The 18,013-nt window shown below is 47.3% G+C and overlaps 1 protein-coding gene across 1 annotated transcript; it reads right to left on the bottom strand.

The window, feature by feature from the left end:
• Positions 1-330: 330 nt before the first annotated feature.
• On the bottom strand, positions 331-1,356 carry LOC104355001 (P2Y purinoceptor 3-like). The gene has a single exon (XM_009962070.2). It carries the CDS (start codon positions 1,354-1,356, stop codon positions 331-333), a length of 1,026 nt encoding a protein of 341 aa, XP_009960372.2.
• Positions 1,357-18,013: the final 16,657 nt, after the last annotated feature.

Raw genomic sequence — 18,013 nt, 5'->3', positions numbered from 1 at the left:
CTTACCTCTGCTCTGGCGTCTTCCTTAGTTACTCGCTATCGTTTTTCTTTACAGCCCTCTTTGCAGCTAGGGACAGTAGGTATGCCTTTTGGAAAGGGTGCTTTTCTGCTTTATTGAGTCACAGCTGGCTCAGGAAATGCTGACAGCTTGCCCCTCAGTCCTTCATAAAAATATTTCCTGTGTTCTTCACCCAAATTTTTCCTCGCTACAGTTTGCCCTCGCTGTGGGGGAATTGTAATTGTGCTTTTGTTGTTATGCAGGTCAGGCTTACAGCTCTTCTCCAAGTCTCATACCTGGTGAAGTGGAACACATCTGCAGGAATGTGCTTTCTCAGCAAGGAGCAAGCCTGGCTGGGGCATCTGTTCCCTCTGTGTCCATGGCGGGCCTGGCCAGAGGACCTGCCTTGGGCAGTCTGAGCTCCAAAGCAAGCCTGGCTCTGTTAGTTTGACCAGAAAGAGAGTAGAGGAGGGGGTTGATGCAGCTGTTGAGGCTCACCAGCGGCCTCCAGATCTTGTAAAGCAAACTCCAGCGCTGTAGGAGTTGGCAGTCAGCTACCCGGTACACGCGGACGAAGAGGTAGATGCTGCGGGTGGTGTGGAACGGCAATAAGCAGACAGCAAAAAGCCCACAGACGAGGAGAATGGTTCGGGTCGACTTGGCTCGGGCGGCGCTGCCGGTGGGGTGAGTGTCTCCCGCGTGTCGGGTGAGGCTTCTGATCATCAGACCAGAGCAGGCTAAAATGATGAGGAAAGGCAAGAGGAAACCAGCGGCGGTGAGAGCCGTGCCGTAGGGGAAATAGCTGCCAAGGTTCTCAGGGCTCGCCGTGTCGTAGCAGGCGGTGCGGTTGTTGATACCGCCGGTGCGAGCGTAGGTGAGGGTGGGCAGGAGCTGCAGGAACACCGGCGCCCAGGCCGTAGCGGTGCCGGCAGCAGCCAGGCGCCGGGCGCGGTAGGGCAGGGAGCGGATGGGGTAGCAAACGCCGAGGAAGCGGTGGACGCTGATGCCGGTCAGCAGCAGGACGCTGCCGTACAGGTTGGCGTAAAACAAGAAGCGGACCAGTTTGCAGAGCGGCTCTCCGAAAGGCCACGCGTCCCGCAGGCTGTAGTTGACGACGAGCAAGGGCAAAGAGAAGAGGTAGAGCAGATCCGCCACCGCCGGGTTCACCAGGTAGATGGTGGTGCAGGTCCAGCCCTCGGCGCGGCAGCAGCTGGGCCGCAGCGTGGCGCCGTGGAGGAGCAGCCCCAGCACGAAGACGGAGCTGTAGGTAAGGGGTGACAAGATGTATTTATAGCTTTCCACGAGAGGGCACAGAGCCTTCCCAGAGGTGCCGTTCTCCGTTTCCTTCAGCCCCTCCATTGCCGGGTGCAGCTTTAGGCAGCCTGCGCCGCTCTTCTGCGGCTTTAAAGCTCTCCCTGCCAGAAATGGAAACACCAACACCCAATAGTCAGTTGTCACTCTTCGCGCTTGCCTCTTGCCACCTCGGAGAAATCCGTAAAATCCTAATTAAAGCATGCACAACCCTCTGAAGAGACAGGACTGCAATGGAAACGGTGCGTCACGGTTACCGCTTCAATCCGACCGAAGCAGCAGCCGCTGCAAACACTTGTTGGTGTGCCCTTGGGCACCAGCGCTGTATTGCAAGGGCAGTTCGGTGGAGTTCATTGCAAATCCAGCGCTGAAATTCCTCTGAGCTTTGCTTGCTTTAGGGGGGCAGTTGAGGGAAGGGTTCAAGCGAGCACGTGCCTCACAAGAGGCGGTGCCTGGGACTTGCGTTGGGGCGCGGGTTGGTTGAGAAGAGGCAAATTTACAGCTGGCCCGTAGCAGCAACAAGAAAACAAGCTTGATGGATCGCTGCAGGCGGCCTCGCTCGCTGGGGCGGAGGCAGAGCCAGGCTGGGGAGGGGTTTGCTCAAAAGGTATGTGCATTGCAGTCTGAGAAATCGGGATGTCATTGTCCTTTTCCCAAAGGAGTGGGGAAGAGGTGGTGGTCTGCTTTTCAGTGTCCTCTTGGTCCCATTTAGAAAATAGTAATATAATTTTTGTTTAAGTTTGTACTCAATATACCTCCGAATCTCCCAGAAGAGCAAGGGAACCAGGAGGGGGTTTTTAGCCAGCATCCTGTTCTAAAGAGGGCAAGGATCAAAGCAAACCAAGAAATGAATGAATGTCTATTTTTTTACTCCCCTTTTTTTACTCCCCTTTTTTTACTCCCCTTTTTTTACTCCCCTTTTTTTACTCCCCTTTTTTTACTCCCCTTTTTTTACTCCCCTTTTTTTACTCCCCTTTTTTTACTCCCCTTTTTTTACTCCCCTTTTTTTACTCCCCTTTTTTTACTCCCCTTTTTTTACTCCCCTTTTTTTACTCCCCTTTTTTTACTCCCCTTTTTTTACTCCCCTTTTTTTACTCCCCTTTTTTTACTCCCCTTTTTTTACTCCCCTTTTTTTACTCCCCTTTTTTTACTCCCCTTTTTTTACTCCCCTTTTTTTACTCCCCTTTTTTTACTCCCCTTTTTTTACTCCCCTTTTTTTACTCCCCTTTTTTTACTCCCCTTTTTTTACTCCCCTTTTTTTACTCCCCTTTTTTTACTCCCCTTTTTTTACTCCCCTTTTTTTACTCCCCTTTTTTTACTCCCCTTTTTTTACTCCCCTTTTTTTACTCCCCTTTTTTTACTCCCCTTTTTTTACTCCCCTTTTTTTACTCCCCTTTTTTTACTCCCCTTTTTTTACTCCCCTTTTTTTACTCCCCTTTTTTTACTCCCCTTTTTTTACTCCCCTTTTTTTACTCCCCTTTTTTTACTCCCCTTTTTTTACTCCCCTTTTTTTACTCCCCTTTTTTTACTCCCCTTTTTTTACTCCCCTTTTTTTACTCCCCTTTTTTTACTCCCCTTTTTTTACTCCCCTTTTTTTACTCCCCTTTTTTTACTCCCCTTTTTTTACTCCCCTTTTTTTACTCCCCTTTTTTTACTCCCCTTTTTTTACTCCCCTTTTTTTACTCCCCTTTTTTTACTCCCCTTTTTTTACTCCCCTTTTTTTACTCCCCTTTTTTTACTCCTTCTCTTTTAAAATTTTTTAATTTTTTTTGGGGGGGAGCTTCTGCATGTGGTCACCTTAGCCACAACTGCTGAAGAGTGTTCTCCTGGCAGGATTGATCACGTGCATGTTCGGGCAAACCTCTCTGATTTTTATCTACCTGGGAGGCTTGGTTTACACTCATGTTGGACCCTATTTGGGTTTGTCTTCTGTCATAAATCAACAACATGACCTCCTCGGAGCATCTCTGTCTGCGCTGCGGGCTCCTGGGTCATTGCATCGCTCCTGAGAGCCTCCCTTGCCATGGTCCTGCAGTGAGTCCGGCCGTGGAGGGTCCTGGCTGGCTCCTCTTTGCCCGGCCTCTGCCTGGTGGTCATCCTTACTGCAAAACCCCTCCAGGCATGCACTGGTCTCTGGGTATGGAAAAGGGGTTTACTCACTAGGTACTGATGTCAATAACTCGCTTAACTTAAAAAAAAATTAAAAAAATCTTAAAATCAGTAATTTACTGCTTCGCTTTTGAATTATTGTACCAATTTCTTCATAATCTGCTTTACGTAACTTGAGTGGCAAACTCTGACTGAGGTGTCTCTTCATATTTTGATCCTTTGAAAAACTGCTTTGTGTGATAAGGATGTGATGTTCGTGGTGCTTTCCAGGAATGAGTGCCTGGGGTTGCTGGGGACTGCTCACCCTCCGAAGGTAGGGGAGATGGATCTGGACTGGTGGATGAGATTAGGAGGGAAGAGGTGAGAAGAGTTTGTCCCAACTAACGCTCCCGTTTTCTGGGTTATCTGTCACTAGAGGTCAGCACTGCAACGTTAATGTACAAGAAATGTTTTCTCTATTAGGTCAAAAAGTTTCATTTCAAGCCTGCAACTGCTGTCATTTGTTTGTCACTTACATGACTTTGGAGGTTGGTTTCCAAAGACAAATATTAATGCCAACAGCCTTCAGCAGGAAGAGGTTGCTTTTATTTCTTCTCCTGCAAATAAACAGGGTGACCACACTTGCCTTTTTTAAAGCTGAATCACAGAATGGTTGAGGCTGGAAGGGACCTCTGGAGATCACCTAGTCCTGCTCGAGCAATTGTGAACGTGCGTGTCCGACTTTCTGAAATAGTGGCCCGTCTGTGTCCCCTGCCAGCACGTGCTGGGCTTTGCTGCTCAGGCTCTGCTGCAGTTGCCTTCGGTGTGATTGTTGGGAAAGGTGCCTGTTGCCCACAGCTCTGTTGGATAATCTGGTGGAGATGTTGGCTAAATCCAATCCAGCCCAGGGCAGCACTAACCGAAGCTGCTGCCATCCCACCTAATACGAATGCAGCGACGGCTGCGGCCTCTGTGTTGCCTCTTTGGTGGACGTGGAGCAAACCGTGGCCCCTGGCACACCCAACGGGATGGCTGGCGCTGCAGCCCCCTCCCTGAAGCAGAGCTGTTGACTGACAGCATTGGCATCCTCAGCAAAAATCCTTTTGACTCCAATCGGATGTGTTTCGTGAAGCCTGAAGTTGCAGGGAGTGATGCAGGCTTAAATTGTAGCTGGAGTGACCCCTGCTGTCATCCGTTGTGTCTATAAAGCAAAGTTATTTCAAACAACTTTCTCAAAAAAAAAAAAAAAATCCAACCCTCTGGATTGGTTGGAAAAGGAAGGAGTGGTCAAAAAACTCCTCAAATTTTGCAGTCTAAGACCTATATCGTGTCCTCCGTGGAGAAGTGTTACGTGGGCTCAGTGGTTTCTGATATAGCTGTGTGCGTGTTCAGGCACAGGGAGCGCTGCTGATTCCTTTCGTGATCAGGCCTTGGTGTTCCCATCACAAACCCTCCTGTTTTCTGTAATTCAAGAGCTCGTTCTCTTGGTCTTGGTGGGTTGCAGCAGCATAGAAAAGTTTCTCGCATGGAGTCTTGGTCCAGCTGAGTAGTTACGTCTCCCCAAACCCCTCAGTTCTCTTAAATTGAATTTGTTTCCAGTCTGGGTAAATTCTGGGTCTTCTCTGTTTCCTTGGGAGTGATTCGGTCCATGTCGCTTAGGCTGGTGGCCTGGGAATAGTTTGTGTTGGAGACTGGTGTGTTGTTCAGTCTGTTACCGAGCGGTTTTTGGCATTGTGGGGCAGCTTTGTGTGATCCAGCTGGAAAGGTGCCACTGGAGAGGTTTCAGCTGAGGCCTGTAACTGGACCTGACCTTTGGAGGAAAACCTACGAATCTGTCTTACAGTATCTGTAGATTTAGGGCTGAAAACTTTGTGCTCTGTAAGCAAAAGATGGGGCCTTCCAGCAAACAGAAGGAAGGAAATAGTTCCTGTCCTGTTTCCTGTGAACAAGCGAATTCTGCTCTTTCTGGTCTTTTTATATAGCATCTGTGGGTCTGTAGACATCAGGCTGTTCCTCAAATTACTAAAAACTATGTTACTATAGTATCTTAATTAATTGACTTGTTTACATGTTTACAAAGCCCTGTCTGTAGCTATAAAACAGCTGTTAATGTCACTAACTCAGAAATAGTGGAGCTGGCATCCTGCATTTCTCTTGTCAGCTGAAATGATGATTGAACATAACTGGCCACTTCAAATTAAGGTAAGTGAAGTAACTGCCTTAGAGCAGCTGGGGTGAAATGGCTCACTTATGGCTGTTGCAAATCAATGAAAAACTCTCAGATGTCACTTAAATACTTATGGGGAATTGGTTAACCTACTTAATACTCAAGACTTAAGCGCTTTTAAAAAAAATACTGCTTTATTCACAGAGCCAGTGAATGTCTTTACATACTTTTAAAACAATTATTTTATATTTTTAAATACATGTATTTTGGAGTTTATTTTATAGCGTAGCAGTGGGAACAAATCAGCTTAGATCTGTTGGTCAGGATGAGCTCTGCTGGGGAATGGTCTCTTAAAACACCTCCACAGTGTTCCCCGTTGGCCTCTTCCATGCTGGATGGTTTGGTGTGGCCGGTGGGCGCTCTCTTACAGTCAGTATTTCAGGATAAATCAACCTGCTAACCCGAGTTTAAAACCATCTTGTTTGGCTTTGCCATTGTTTTAATGGGAGCAGGCTGACTTGGGGTGACCCTCCTTTACTGTCCTGCATTTCAGACCTACCTTGAATACGAGGTTAAAACTTCACTTATGACGTTTAGGCTATCAGAAACTCTGTTGCTTATAAGAAGAGCTCCCCAAAGCAGATTTTTTCCAGTCTTTGTATATAAAATTCACTTAAAATAGTTTTTAGTTAGACTAGAGGTGGTAGCCCAGTGTGTGAAATCTTTCAGAAATGATTGATACGCATATAAGTAGCTGAGTGAAAACTGAAGGAGAGATATGGCATTGCCAGGCTTCATTTAAATACAAGAGTTATGCTTTTAGATTGATTTATTTTTATGCCAATAGATTCTGACACGAATATAGTGATATATAATGTATTGACTGTAACATCAACATTATTTTAAAACTGACTCGAGGCAAAATAACTCATTGTTAGTGCTGAAATATAATGCTTTGTTCTGCTGAAGGGGAAAGCCTATGATCAAATAACCTCTTTCTTAAGACCCTTTGTAGTAGCTCTTAAAATGAGTGAGTAACAGCAGAGATGACCTGTCTCGGGGCACTCTGTGTCCTGAAATTGTTTGGGGTCTTTGAGGGCAGTAGCAGACTGAATAGGAGAAGCACATCCTGTGTCCTGTGGCGCTGAGGCTCTGCTTGGACAGTCCAGTGCTGCAGCTCGTGCCTTTGCCCTCTGTTTTGAGGTATCCTACGCTTGCATCCACGCTATGCAGCGGGTTGGCCCTTGGGTTGGCCCTTGGGTTGGCCCTTGGGTTGGCCCTTGGGTTGGCCCTTGGGTTGGCCCTTGGGTTGGCCCTTGGGTTGGCCCTTGGGTTGGCCCTTGGGTTGGCCCTTGGGTTGGCCCTTGGGTTGGCCCTTGGGTTGGCCCTTGGGTTGGCCCTTGGGTTGGCCCTTGGTTTTTAATGCTAATCACAGTTTTATACCATGTGTTATGCACGTTGTACTGGGTTAAACTAACAGGTTACAAGTCTGTTGGCAACGTGCTATTGCCCTCAGCCCATGCTAAGATGACAAATGGCCTTACTTGATTTTTGCTTCGAGGTCTTTAATCTTTTTTCTTACTTGTTTTGGAGCTTACCTTGCTAGAGGTGGAGGAACTACTAGATGTTTTGAGGTGAATGGATGGCTGTTCATTCACTGAAGAGTCTCATGCAAATGGGATTCACCCTTTCTCTTTACGCTCTCTGCTCTTTAATTTCGGTTCTGAGTTTTCCAGGTCAAATCTCTGCATGTTTGCTGAGGCAACATGACCTTCTAGGACCAGGTTAATTGGTGTTGGCTGTAGCCATTGGAAGTCGGTGGAAACCGCAGGCTCACAGTGGCTCTTTCTCAGTCCACGCTCCTGTTGGTCCCTAGGAGGAATCTTCCAGCCCACTTCTGAGTTAGATCTACTTCTTCCAAATCCTTCTGTGTTTGCTTTATTTGCTTCGTTTAAAACAAACAATACAAAACAAAAAAAAAAAGGGGGGGGGGGACACGACACGACAAAAAACCCCTCCTGAAAAGTTTCTTTTCCATTAAAAGCACTTGGTGTAGGTGTGAGAGCTCGGCTGTGCAAATAGCGGCGATGCTGGCACAAGGGTGGCTGCTGCACCCTGTGCTGTGGTCCTGCTGTAGCCCGTGAACCCTAACGGCAGAGAGAGATTGGGTAAACTGAAGGCTCTTCTTCTATTGAGTATATTGTTTCTTAAATTATGCCAAACTGTACCAGCTGAGCTTAAGCCTACCTCTGCAGTTTTTACAAGCTTTCGTCCCTTTTTACCCTTAGCATCTTCCCAGTAGCTTATTCTGATTGTGTATAGTGTGTGAGAGTGGTCGTGGCTCGTTGCTCGGTGGTGTAGCTCAGAGGCAAGGCGCTGTCTGCAGTTTTGCTTGGAGCCTGCTCTTGCTGTGCCACTTTGGAAAAGCCCCTTAGGCCGGTAACGTGGAGTTTCTCGACTTAGGTGGCCGCCGGGTGCAGGTGTGGTCGGTAAAAGCTCCACCTGATGAACACCTCTGCAAATCGCCGCTAGGTAACTTCACCCCAGCGCCCACAACTCGCGTCTACGTTGGCTTTAGGTTGGCTTCAGCCCACCGGCGGGGAGCAGGGCTCAGGAAGAGGGCTCGTGGCTCCCTGGCTGGGTAGGAAGAAGCCCTTGCAGCAGGGCCAGGGCGCTGCGGGCTGCGCAGGAGAGTGGGGATGCTCCGGAGCCATGCTTCCACCTGGGGCTGGTTCTGTCTTAACCACTGAAGGGTGCATTAATAATTGCATGTGTGCATTATAGCATATGACCATGATGGCACTGTGTGGTCACCTCCATACTGCTGTACCTATACGTTCTGGTACATCAGCTACTGTGACATGCCTATTCACCTATGCATTGCTTTAAAAGCGTCAGAGGGAGAGCGCTGTACATAGATGTAAATTTTTCCCTTTGCATGAAATTATTTTTCCTTTCTCATTTTCTCCTGCATTTTTTCACTTTCACTTTGTACAGGCTGCTGATATAAAGGGTTTATTCATGAGGTTAACCTAATTACTGTCTTCAGAAACAAAGCCTGTTTCTACAGTGAATATCCTTTTGATATCCATCATCTGAATATTGCCTAATAAAGTTAGCAAATGGCCTCCAAATGAACCAAAATGATTCAGGATCTCATCCAGCAAAGAATGTATTATGGTCTTACCGATACTGGCAGAAATGTTTAAAATTCTCAAAGCATTGCTTTGCTGCTGGATTAATATGCATTTTTGTGTCTTGAGATGAAAAACACTGTCTGGATTTAATGCAACACTTACAAAATTGCTGATGTGAGTCTCTGTTGAAGCATTTTTATATACACACTGGAGAGTTTACTGGAGGCAACTGGAAAGTTCACTTTGAGCAGCTCCAATACTTGTAACCAGTAGCTAAAATGTATTCACGGAGCCGCAAGACTAAAAAGGATGAATTTAAGTGCCTTCCTATATTTTCCTTGCTTGGAACAAAGGTGATACATTTTTCATGTAAGGAAAGCTTCTTGGAGTTGAGCGTGCTCTGGGGAGATAATTAAGAATGGTCAATATGTTCTGATTGATTGAATTTTGACCTGCACAAACGCTTTGTGTCCACGTATTGCGATGGCCAAGCGCGCAGCGGGTGGCTGGATACCCGGGCTGGCTCAGCTGCTGCTGGAGTCATCTCGTAAGGTCATAGAACCACAGAATGGTTTGGGCTGGGAGGGACCTTACAGATCACCCAGTTCCAACCCCCTGCCCTGGGCAGGGACACCTCCCACCGGACCAGGCTGCTCCCAGCCCCAACCAGCCTGGTCTTGAGCACTGCCAGGGAGGGGGCAGCCACGGCTGCTCTGGGCAGCCTGTGCCAGGGCCTCACCACCCTCACAGGGAAGAATTTCTTCCTTACATCTAATCTAAATCCCCCCTCTTTCAGTCTGAAACTGTTACCCCTCGTCCTACCCTCCCTGATCAGGAGTCCCTCCCCACCTTTCCTGTAGCCCCCTTTCAGCACTGGGAGGCCGCTCTAAGGTCTCAATGTTGGGTTGATGTGGGGAATAGTTTACATTTGTTCAGACTTCCCTGGCTTTCATGTGAACGTTAAAAACCTGACATAAAAGCCCATTTCAGCCCTTCCTGGTACTTGCCTCAAGACAAACATTCCTTGCTCTGCTCTTTCATTTGTCTTTTCTTTTTGGGGAGAAACCAAAGTGGTAAGTGAAGACAAAAATGACCTTTATTATTCCCCCTGAAGATCATCATTCCATTAAATAAATTTGTAGACAACAAAATTTAGCTTTGGCTTGTCTTCTCTGAAGCAGAAACCCAGGTAATCCTGTAAACCAGAGTGTAACCAGCAGATTTCAGTGTTCTCGCTGTTGCCTGCCCGCTTGGTTCTTGCAGGTATTCGTGAAGGAGACTGGGGCAGTCTTTATGTTTTAATCTTCCCTCTTTAGTTGGACTGGAACTTTTATGAATAATTTAACTTAATTATAATGTATCTTCATTGGAAAAATATTAGTTTACAGGAGGACATTTCAGGAAGCGTACTGATGGACTGCCTTGTTCCACTGAGCGCAAAAATCCAGCGTTAAGCGATGATGATGTTCGATGCGTCCAAAGGAAAATCATTATTTCAGTTACTTCTTAAATAGCTCTCTGGATTGGAAAGAGTATTTGAATTAATGGTAGTTTGGCATCATTATATATTAATGGGCTCCATCTGATTTATTTTTCCTGGCAGTTATCCACTCGCACGATGTATTACGCCTGACCGTTCCATTTCCCCCGCTATCGAGCGGTAGATGGTGGATTAGTACCTCGAGCCAACGAGGGAGGCTGCGTGGGAACATGATGGGATCTTGCATCATTTTTAATGGTGAGTTATGGACGGTCACGCAGAATATCTGGACGCACTTAATAACTTTCTGATGACAACTGTAGCTGATGTCAAGGTACGTGTTGTCACTGAGCTGCGAGAGAGGCAGGCTCCTGCTCGCCAGATGCTGTTACGCCGCACTGAGTTGCCTTTGTAGATATTTTTGTAATTACAAACTTTTTCCAAGCTCCAGTAGTGCTTAAATAAAAAATTGATCCCATGGAATTATACTGCTGAATATTAAAGTCGGTATTTATTTGCAAGAGTCACTTTGGGGTGCCTAATTTGTCCGCGAGAGCAAGGTTTTCTGCTCAGGCTGCAAAATGGTGCAATAAAAACCGGTGATTGATGTTTATTATCAGATTAAATGGTTTAGCTGTGGGGATCAAAGTTATAAATTACAGCCCTCCCCAAGCTGTGATTGGCCACCAGAGATCTTTCTAAGTGCCAGCGTTTTTTAATGAGATCGTATATTTTCGAGCTTCTAACAGTATCAACTTTTGTAGTTTATTGAAACGGTGTTTAAAATAACAGCTTACCGGGTGTCAGAAATATCGGATATGTTTTATATTTGCTTGGTCAAACATCCCAGAGGGAAAAAGCACCAGTTAAACATAGAGGTTTTGATTCCCAAGCAAAGTCTGAGGACTTCAGGAGCGGGAGGAATGCTCTCCTCTGGCTCTCTGCTGGTGTAATTTTTGCTGCTTCTGGTTTTGGGTCATTTTGCTATAAACACGGGGCCTCAACGTGCAGCAAATGGAGATGCTCTTGTGCTGCCTCCTCTGCATACTGTAAAGGGGAACCATAACCTGGTTATTCGTGGGAATTAAATGTTTCCATTCCTGGGTGTCGTGGAGATACTTAGTGTAGTATTGGTTGGATCAAAGTTTAATGGCCAGCTTTTTCCCTGTTGGGAGGCTGGCCCCTGGTGACACCAACGTTTTCCCCCAGCGTTCATCAAAATAGCAAAAAATGGAGAATCTCTAAATGGCAGGAAAAAAGTAAACACCCTAATATTATTTGTTTATAGCTGATAGGGCATGCCCTAAATATGAAAAGCATAATGTTCAAATAATACATATTGGATGAAAGGAATACTGAAATAATCTTGTTCGCTTGCTCTCAAGCTCTACGTCTGCAAACTAGCAGTCAAAGAATAGCCAAAATTTAGTCTGCCATGAGAGGAGACTAAATTATGTTTTGTGACTTGCTATGGGAGATTTATAATTGGGGTAAAATTTTAACTCTGAAAGCATTAATCTCGAGTACAGTATTGTAGCATCAAAAGCACGACATTGTCTTCCTGTCCCCAGGACATTCTTTGTTAGAAAATCATTTGTTTTACTCAAAGGAGGTCTTTTTTTCTTTTTATATTAAAAAGTTGGGTCTTTTTTTCCTTGTGGCTGTGTTTACTCTCAGGAGATTCTGACTAAGCAGCTCAGTTCAAAAGAGTTTGCACTGTACCGTCGTTTTTTTTTTTGCAGGGGGGGAGCAATCATTAGGCGTGCTGTGGGTATTGCAGCGGCTCAGCTGGGGGGAGTTTCAAAGCAGGCGCTCCCCTTCCATTCCTCCTGCATCAGCACATCGGATGCTCTTCCCTGGGCATCAGGATAAACGAGTTTTTGTTGTTTTTTTTTTTTTTTTCCGAAGGTGAGAAAATATTATTTCAAGGGATGTACAAGTGTCGACTGCTTTGCAGCCGGTGGTGCAGGTGTGATTTCCCTCGTTTTGCTGATGTGGGAAGGACTTGCCCAGGCGTGGGGGATCCCCGTTTCTGCACCCTGCTTGGTGTACGCTCGCTGTAGCATCGCTGGAAGGACACGACTGGGCGAAGTAATGCTCGCTGTAATTCTGACAGGCTCACACATGGAGTGGCGTTGAGTCAAATTGGTCCGGTTTGGGTTTTTAAAAACTATTATGCAAGGCTAAAATGAGCAAAGGCAATCAGCGAGTGCGGCGGCGGTGGCAAAGCCTGACGCGTAGCAGAGGTCTGCGCTGGCATGGGGCTGTCAAGGAAGCTGGCTCTCCCTCGGTGCAACGAGCAGCCCTTGCTGCTGTAATTGCACCTTTACCTTGCAAGCCCCGGTGGAAAATAATTAAATTTCATAAAAGCCTGTCTCCTTTTGAGCCCCTGAGGGTATCAATTAAGTGTAATAATGGTAACTGCAGCTTTTAAGCAAATATGTAGGTTTTCTCTTTTAAAGAAATGAGGTGAAGTCTTTTGCACAGCACGGAGTTGAAGCCTTCATTGCCATGTTCCTACCCTCTTCCTGTAAGTACCGCTCTGTAAAGTCTCGGGAGGAGCTGTTTGCGCCCAAGAAACAGGAGCAGGAGGATCTTTAGGGGTTTCTTTGGTGGCCAAAGGGAGGTTGCCCATCATTTTACATTGCTTAGCTGGGATATGCCGTATGTGGTAACCTTAAGCTGCCCGAGCTAGCTCTTGCAATTCATCATCTAACATCTGGAGGAGTAAGTCACCATAGATTTCTTTTTTCCTAGTGTGTTGCCACAGATGAATGTGTGTTGCTCCCCCTCCCCGTGCTCAGACGTGATGCAAGGATTTCTATACCTCACGATACCTGCCTTAAAAAGAAAGTGGCGTGGACTCCACGCCTGAGCTGGAGGCTGGCCTCTTCAGAGCAGGGGATGCTTGTCACCGGGCTGCGGCTCCGTCAGCGGCAGCACGAGCCGCTCTGCGGGAGTGCGCGAGACGCGGCGTACACCTTCTGCAGGGTTGCATCAGAGGGAAATAAAACAACAAAATCATCCTAATAAATTATAATAATTGTGCCTGGCAGCATGTGGTAATTTAAAATAGATTAATCTAACAAGCCTTAAATATGAATAAATAATAAACATCCTCATGCATTGGGAATCCTATTCTGCTGAACTCTGAATGAATATTAATTACTCCTCATAAACCCAATGCAAAAATCGATCCGTGTGGAGAAGGCACGAGGTATTAAGTGTACCAAATTGGACAGAGCCCAGATGAATGTTCTCAGCATCAATTAAAGTCGGATTACACCGCTGCTCGCCTCTGTCACCGGCTGCCTGGTGATGAGAAGCAGGCTTTAAACGGGCTCTGTGCTGTTGCGGTTTATATTCAATTTTGTATCCCCTGTTTCCTGGCAGGGTTGGATGGCTGGCTACCGGTGGGTGGCATGGGCCAGGGATTATCTAGCGTCTGTGTGAGAAAGGAGGAAGCCACGGGTGATGCTTGGCCATCGGAGCGTGGCTGGTGCCGGCAGCCGGCATCCCCCTGTGCCGCGGCGCATCCTCCATCCCACCTCCGTGCAGTTCTGTGGGGCCGAGAGTCAGGACTTTTACCTCCTGACTTCTGCAGGGATAAGTACAGGAGGAAAAGTTTCCCACCTGGTAAAATGACCCCTCAGGGCCCCAGTGACCTACTGGAGGCGCCGTCCTGGGTGGCGGCGCGATGCTCTGGGGCCTGTTGCGCCGTGCCTTGCGTGTGCGGAGAGCGGGGATTTCCACAGAGCCAAAACCGAAGACCTGCTCGGTGTTGAGTGGGAACATATGGAAGATGGATGAGAGGGAACATCTGCACCATCTGCTGTCGGGGAGCTCTATCCTTCATCCTCTCGCCTCGCCGCGTTGCTGTTGTGTTTGGATGATACCCTTCACTCCGTCCCATTATCGCTGTTCTCCGAAGGCCAAGGCTTCGGCAAAATGCTTTGCTTAGCAGCAAAGGAGCTGCACTGGGAGCTCCTAAATGGAAAATTCCTCTGCTGTATTTTTCTGTGCATGGCTTGGGTGAATATATTTTGCCCATATGTGTTGCTTGTACAAGCAGGCGTTGGAAAACCTTGGCTTTGGTCAACATACGCTGCGTGCCAGAGTGTAAAATGCGCTGGGGAGGATAATTGAGGTGTTTGGAGACGCAGTGTCAGACTGGGGGTCAAGGTGGGGAGCTGGTGGGGATGCTGGCTGCGACACGGGGCTTGGTACAGCAGGAGTGATGCGCCTGCGGGAAATTGCTGGGTGAAACTGGGTTTGTGTACCAGCGTGCTCCCGGGGCTGTGGGGATGGTATTTTGCATCTTGGTTTAAATCTTAAAGCCTGGCAGAGTTAAATGAAGGTCACCGGCTATAAAAAGTGACAGGGACATTTTAAGACATACCATAAAGTAAACCGTAGCCTAGAAAAAGCTGGTGATGGTATCTGCCGCGGGCTTTGGCCTCCATTTTAAAGCTGCCTTGATCTTTTAACATGGAAGCGATTCTCTGCTGTTGTAGCAGCCTGAGATCTGCAGATACTCTACTTAAAAGTGTTGGGAGGCTGCTGGTGTCCTCGGGGTTTAAAGATAAGGGGGGGGAAGGGGAAGAAGGAAGGAGAAATACATCCTTGTGTCTCCCTGAACCAGGCCAGGGGCTTGTTTCAGGTGTAATTGAGCAGCTGCTCCCGGACTAAAGTGTGCGAGTTAGGGGCATCCAGGAGGGGGTGTGGAAAGGGAAGGGAGGAAGAGCACTGCTTGTCTCCCTGGGGTTTGTTTCACCTGCAGATTTTTCTGGGAGTCCAGAATGCTGCTGGTTTGGTCTGATACCCAAAATTACCTGGCTGTCCAGTGCTGCAGGGAGATGGGGTGACACGGTGCATGTGTGCAAGGCGGGTGCGTGCTCTTGTCTGGGATAAAAACGTGCTGGCTGGGAATTGCGGAAAAATCTTTATGCTTTTCTTCTGGCCATGCTGCCGCTCTTCAGTGAGTAGAAAGGTCTTCGTGATCTACTGCGTGAGAGAAGCGTTGTGAGCTAATTAAAAAAGCCCATCAGCCCCCGAATCTAAATAGTTCCCATTTCCCCAGAAACCAGCAATTAGCAGATGTCTGTCTTGCTTTCGCCTAGATCTTAGATACCAAAGAAATACCTTCCCTACTCAGCATGATGCAAGAAGCGTTAGCCATCAGCTTTCCGTGCTGCCTTGGGTGTTAGAAATGGACGGACAAATACAGCAGGATTATGTTTATCTCCAGCTGATGAACTGGGTCTGTGCATGCATCTTTTTGCATGCTTCATAAAAGTTTTCAGAGTCCCATTACGTGCAAAAAGAATTTTTAAATGAAAATGTGAGACCTGAACTTCAACATGAAGTGGGAACCACCCTGGTATCAGCAGGATAGGAATTAGGCTGAAAATAAGATAAGAATAACAGATATTTAGAGGAAATTGAAAATACAGTGGTTGCTTTAGTGTTTGTAGGAATTTGTTGGGTTTGTGTATTTCTACTTATGGATATTTTCTGAATTTCCTGACGGGCCTTACTGAGATTACGGATTCTTGGAGTTAGTGCCCCTTGCAAGGGCTGGGAAGAGCCTGGGAAAATGCCCTTTTGGTACCCAAATGGGCTCGCTCAGTAAAAGCGCTGCATAAAAAAGATGACAAAAGGAGCGGATGATCTATGGGCCAGTTTCCCTTCTGTGTAGAGCGTGCAGCGGTGTCATTTACAGTCTGTCACCCTAAGGACAAATTCAAGCAGTGACAGGTAGGCATTTTTACCAAACCTGACTTTTTTCCCCGTTTCATTTAATACGTTTCCCCAACCAGCAGATACCGCGTTTGTGGGGAAGGAGGAAAAAAATCAGTTCTAACATCTGCAGGGTCCAGGCACGGACAAAGGTTTGTTGAGCTTTGGACCGAGACCAGCAGATGCCGTCTCTGCCCATCTCCTCCCCAGGGGGAGGTTTCCCAGCCCCCTACCCTGGGAAGCGGAGGGATGGGGATCTGGGAGAGGAGCAGGCGATGGCTTACCCAGCATCCTGAAAGGCGCTCACCCGGGGTAGGTAATCGATACCTAATATCGCTGTGGCATCTCCTTGGCAAACCCGAGTGTGCTTCGAAATCCACAACCCCCGTGGCAGCGGAATTCCCAGCTGGTTGCTGGTGTCCAGCTGATTCGTTTCCGTTGTTCTGGTTGCAACGCTTGGTGCGTGTGTTGAAGCACAAGGGGCAACGAGGGCGCCAGCCCTCACACCCTCGCAGCAGCTCTGCAGCAAGCGTCTGCTCCCAAAAGCCACCGTTGCTGATAGCCAGTGATATTAAAAAAAAAAAAAAAAAAAAGAAAAAAGGAAGAAGAGTGGGAGAGTGCACAAAAAGGGAGTTTTTAAGACTGGAAGCTTGTGGTAGGTTTACAAGTGCCTTTAGAGGATGCTTCGTTGCAGCTTAAAGCATTAATTAAACGTGTGGCGTCGGGGATTTTTTTAAGGTGAGGACTGCTGGAGCGAGGACTGAGTTGCAGCAGCTCATGTGGACGCCAGAGCATCTGCCCTGTTCGCGGGGGCAAACCAGCTGAAGCACGTCCAAAACACAGCGAATTTTAAACGTAACGTGGCTTGTTTTCATGCAGGGTTTTCTGGAAATACCTTCAGTCTGATAGATCCAATTAAAAATATGAATTCTTGTCCCCACTTCTTGAGGTCACGGGGACAGAAATCACTCGTGGGTGGGTTTTTTTTCATCTGTGGTGGTGGGAGCGATTGCTGCCCCTGCTCGAGCCAAACCGCTGTGGCCGAGCCGTGCTTGCGAGGCGATGGGCTGAGCTCCCGGGCTCTTTCCCAGGGGAAAGCTGGCAAGCACAGCCCGCAGCGCGTGGACCTGGACATTTGCAGGGCATCATCCCGAAAGCTGCGTGTAACCTGCGCTGTGGTACCGGGAAGAATTTCCGTAGCAGCAATAGGGTCTAGCTAGGGATTTTTAAAAGCATTTTTATAGAGATCCATTACCGAGGACTTCAAACAGATTGCGCTTCGGTCTTTGCTGCAAAGGGAACAAAGTGTTATGAGTTTGACCTGTCTGGAGAAGCTGTTCCTTTGCTTTGCTGGTAAGCAAGATTTAAATCCTGCTGCCATATTGCATTGATCCTGAATAATTGCTTTAATAACAGTCCCGGTGTAAACAGTGAGTAGGTTTCTGTCACTCACTTAATGAAATTACATATATTTATGCGGTGAAAGACTTTATCCCACAGCTCGGTGGTGTCTCCCCAGGATGAGGAAGCTCCTTGCTCGGAGGCCGGGCAGTACGAGCCCATGTCTCCCAGGCAAAGCGAATTAGGGGGAAGGATGGTTTGGGCAGAGGTTTGGGGAAATAAATTCTTCAAGGTATCAGAGCAGTTATTTCTGTTAGACGAGAAAATAACGGGTTATTGCTTGTGTCGTGGGCTGTAATTCCAACAAAATGTCTCGTGGTTTCTCTTTGTCTAGGCTCCTTTAATGGCACCCGGTGTGATTGTTCTCCCCACCCTTTTACCAAATAGCTGTTCTCCAGCTTAGGGTGATGCTCTTCAGTTGATCATATGTAAATGGTATGGGTTTTGTTCAGAAAACATCAGCAGCATCTTTCCTTTCCCTTCCCTCCCCACCCCACTCTATTTTGTGACCAAATACAGACCGCTGCACGCTCCTCCCATGGCAGTCTTCTAATGTACGTTGTTTTACATTTCTCGCTTTCCAGCAGCGGGCAAGAAGCTAACAGAATATTTGTAAGGTGGGAAAAGAGTAGCTTATGAGCTAAAGGTCCACGTTCAAGAATCAAAAGCACGTCATCCCAGCTCAGCAAAATG

Source organism: Leptosomus discolor, chromosome 7, assembly GCF_034619465.1.
Source record: "Leptosomus discolor isolate bLepDis1 chromosome 7, bLepDis1.hap2, whole genome shotgun sequence".
Taxonomy (NCBI): domain Eukaryota; kingdom Metazoa; phylum Chordata; class Aves; order Leptosomiformes; family Leptosomidae; genus Leptosomus; species Leptosomus discolor.
Note: the sequence above shows the minus strand (reverse complement) of the source record. Positions and strands in the feature narration are given on the sequence as shown.

Bases quoted from the DNA above. Each gene is read 5' to 3' on its own strand.
- LOC104355001 (XM_009962070.2), bottom strand. From the start codon at position 1,356: ATGGAGGGGCTGAAGGAAACGGAGAACGGCACCTCTGGGAAGGCTCTG.